This window comes from Dendrobates tinctorius, unplaced genomic scaffold, assembly GCF_039654945.1.
Source record: "Dendrobates tinctorius isolate UK_male_01 unplaced genomic scaffold, ASM3965494v1 ptg000024l, whole genome shotgun sequence".
NCBI classification, from domain to species: domain Eukaryota; kingdom Metazoa; phylum Chordata; class Amphibia; order Anura; family Dendrobatidae; genus Dendrobates; species Dendrobates tinctorius.
Window position 1 is genome coordinate 21,794,340 of NW_027361692.1, and position 3,771 is coordinate 21,798,110.

Consider the following 3,771-nt stretch of genomic DNA (forward strand, 5'->3'; position numbering starts at 1 on the left):
AAAATTATATATATCTATATATATATATATATATATATATATATATATATATATATATATATATATATATATATATAATTTTTTTTTTTTTTTGGTGGTTTCCCTTTCTTTACTTTATACCGGATGGTCAGCCATCCAACTTTGAAAGGGATACTATATTTCATTTTTTTTTTATTTATATATATATATATATATATATATATATATATATATATATATATATATATAAAAATGAAATATAGTATCCCTTTCAGAGTTGGATGGCTGACCATCCGGTATAAAGTAAAGAAAAACAAACCATAGTGTAGGGCGCAGTGTGTGCAGGCGGCGAAAGACACAATAACAAAACATTATTTTGGAAAAAAAATATAACATTTATTTAACTTATTTTTTAGTTGCTGGAAACTGGGGGGTGTGGAGGGATGAGGAACGGCTTTGGGTGGAGTAAGGGGTTCTAGGGGAAGGAGGAACCAAAGAAGTGGGGGAAGGGAGCCGAGGCAAGGAAAGTTGTGAAGTGGGAGGTGAGGGAGGAGGGAGGGTAAGAGTCCTCCTCTTTGTTTTTTTAGGACGGTGGCCCGTCGTCTTCCTGCTGTCCTCGCTTGAGCCTGAGGACTGGCTAGACCCCGGGGACCGCCTTGAGCCTCTGGACCGCCTTGAGCCTCTGGACCGCCTTGAGCCTCTGGAACGCCTGGAGGCTGTGGACTGGCTGGAGCTGGGGGACCGCCTGGCGCTTGTGGACCGCCTGCCAGGATCTTGTTCCAGCTGTGGCATGCTGGTGGTGGTGGATGTCCTGGCAGGGGCCGTAAATATTGAATGCGGGTCCCCCAGCTGATGCTGCTCCGAGGTGGTGGTGGTGGTGGTGGTGGCGGGCCATGCAGGCGTGGTGGCTGTGGCGGTCCATACCGGGGTGGTCCTCCCGCTGGTGGTGGTGGTGGCGGCGCTACAGGCAGGGGTGGTGACGACGGGCCATCCAGTGGTGGTGGCGGCAGCAGTGGTGGGCCAGGCAGGAGCAGCGCTTGGCATGGTGTTGGCGGGTAAGTGTCCAGCTGCACTCGGACTTGTGGCGGTATATTGGTGTCCGGCGAGGCTTGGAAGTGTGGTGGCTGTGCAGTGATATGCAGCAGAAGTAGGTAATGCTGTAAAACGAGTCAGTGGTGGCACCGGTGGAAATGCCACCACTGACTGCTGCATAATCCTACTCTGCTGCATAGCCTGCATAAAAGCATTGTTGCAGGCCTGCATGACAGTCAACTGGAGGTCAGGGGTAAGGTGTTCCGCCGTGTCCCGAGCTATTTGGGTATAAAAATGATGCGCTGGTCTGGCGAGGTCGACTTCCAGGCGCTCAAGGCGACCCTCGATAGACTTGTAGCGTTGGTCCAAAAGGAGGAAACCACTCTCAAGTCTATCGGAGAGTGCCTTGAGGCTACTCTGAAAGACCGAGCTCAATTCAACGAACTCGGGCATGAGAGGTCTGTCCAAGGTCCTCTGCCGCTGCTGGCGGGAAGTGCCCGCAAAACCAGTGGCAGAGACCTGGGACAGGGGAACACCTGAGCGACCAGCTTCCTGGTCTCCAGATGACTGTGGTGCAGACCTGCAAGGTGCTTCCTCGCTGATGGATGGCTGGGAGGGGTCCGGGGCAGCTTGATGAAGGACCGCTTCGGGACCAGGTTGCAGGGTGCTGCTCCAGGTGCTGTGAAAAGAAAAGAAAGAAATTACTACCATAAATTAACAATCGCCAACTCCTGTGGAATAGAAAAGCACAGAATAAAACACAATACAACTAGAAAATACTTACGTTCGGGAGGCAAGGACCGGTCTTAAAAATGCCAAGGCACGATGGTATCGGTACTTCGTGCCGGTCCTTGCCGCAGCACCACTGAGAACCTTATTCTCCTGACGGATATCCCTGTTGAAGCGGTCCTTCATCGAGCGCCAACGGGTTCTGACTTTGTTCACTGTGATGGAAAAAAAAAAAAAGAAAAAAAGTAAGACTATGCACTGGAGGCTGTGATCATCCAACTGTGTGTGATGATAGAAACTCCATGGAGTTAATAGCATCACACACAGTTGGGTGATCCCTGTCAAGATCACTGCTGCATCACACTGCATTTAAATACTTACAAAAATCCTTGCGGACCCGGGGAGAGGCGTTGTCCCAGCCATCCATCAGCGATGCGGCCACCTCGTTCCAGAGCCGCCGGATCACCACGTTGTCCGAGTGCAGTTGGTGACGGGTGTCCCACAACGGGACTCGCTCCTGGACTAGACGGATGAGCTCGTCGTTGTCCAGGGCGAGGTCCTCCTCCCGCTGTGGAGCCTAGAAAAGAAAGACAAACATTAATCTTTGAAAGATTTTAAAATAAAAAATATAGAAAACTAGCTGAAGAGCCCGGCGCTGCCCGGGCATAGTAACTACTGTGGTTAGTTATAGAAATTTAAAATTATCCTCCATCCCATAGTCCCGTGCCCATATTCCATCATACATATCCTCCATCCCATAGTCCTGTGCCCATATACCCATCATACATATTTGCCATCCCATATGCCTGTGCCCATATACCCATCATACATATTCGCCATCCCATAGTCCCGTGCCCATATACCATCATACATATCCTCCATCCCATGCCCATATACCCATCATATATATCCTCCATCCCATAGTCCCGTGCCCATATTCCATCATACATATCCTCCATCCCATAGTCCTGTGCCCATATACCCATCATACATATTCGCCATCTCATATGCCTGTGCCCATATACACATCATACATATTCGCCATCCCATAGTCCCGTGCCCATATACCATCATACATATCCTCTATCCCATGCCCATATACCCATCATATATATCCTCCATCCCATAGTCCCGTGCCCATATACCCAAACAAACAAACATACACACACACACAAACACACTTTGAGCTTTAGATATTGATAAACAAGCCATGAAAAAATTATTTGTTTTAAATGAAAATAAATGCAAAAAAAGCAACAAACATCGAAAAAAACAACCATGAAAATTTAAAAAAAAAAAAAAAAATACCAAAAAAAAAAATAAATAAATAAACCAGACTAGAAAATAAGTAAAAAAAAAAAAAAAACAGTCCGTCTGTACTTACATCACGTCTACCCGCGCGCACTTGGCCTTGCTGCTCCTGCCGTTCCTCCGGTGGTGGTGGCGTGATGGAGGATGAGGTCTGAAAATTAAACAGAAAAAATTAATCACATGTGTTTATTTTTTCAAATCCATACGGAAGCATAGTACTCACTTCTTCTGCCTCTTGCCCTGTCCCGGGGACATATTCTTCACCAGATGAAGACATGCTGCAATAAAAAAAAAAAGAGACATAAGTACATAGAAATGTATTGAAATTTCAGCCAGACATTAGGTTTTTCATACTTACATTGGTGCAGCTTGTGCTGTGTGTCCACTAGTGAGCAATCCTTAAAGTATTGTGGAATCCCAGTGCCCACACCATTTTATCACCTTGGTTTTTTTTTTTTTTTTTACTGTCTAGACCAAATTTCAGTCATGTTTATTTAAAAAACGCATGCGCATAAAAACGCAAGCGTGCGCAAGACCATGCGCAAGTATTGCGCTCCCATAGGCTCCAATGTGGTGTTTTTGCGCATTCCGTGCGCATTCCGTGCGCATGCGTTGTTTTAACGAGACAGGGCGGAACCAAAAATGCAACATGTTGCGTCTGACGCGCCTGGCGCGAAAGACAAAAAAAGCATGCGCACGAAAGCGCAAATATGCGCAAGA

At 46.6% G+C, this 3,771-nt stretch overlaps 1 protein-coding gene across 1 annotated transcript; it reads right to left on the reverse strand.

The window, feature by feature from the left end:
• Positions 1 to 255: 255 nt before the first annotated feature.
• On the reverse strand, positions 256 to 3,034 carry LOC141084574 (uncharacterized). Its single transcript, XM_073569398.1, has 2 exons — positions 1,796 to 3,034; positions 256 to 1,690 (listed from the first exon to the last, which is right to left on the reverse strand). Exons 1-2 carry the CDS (start codon positions 2,107 to 2,109, stop codon positions 385 to 387), a joined length of 1,620 nt encoding a protein of 539 aa, XP_073425499.1. The 5' UTR covers positions 2,110 to 3,034; the 3' UTR covers positions 256 to 384.
• Positions 3,035 to 3,771: the final 737 nt, after the last annotated feature.

Bases quoted from the DNA above. Each gene is read 5' to 3' on its own strand.
- LOC141084574 (XM_073569398.1), bottom strand. From the start codon at position 2,109: ATGCAGTGTGATGCAGCAGTGATCTTGACAGGGATCACCCAACTGTGT. The intron at 1,691-1,795 runs GTAAGTATTTTC...TTCTTTTCACAG, and splicing joins CCGGTCCTTGCCTCCCGAAC to CACCTGGAGCAGCACCCTGC.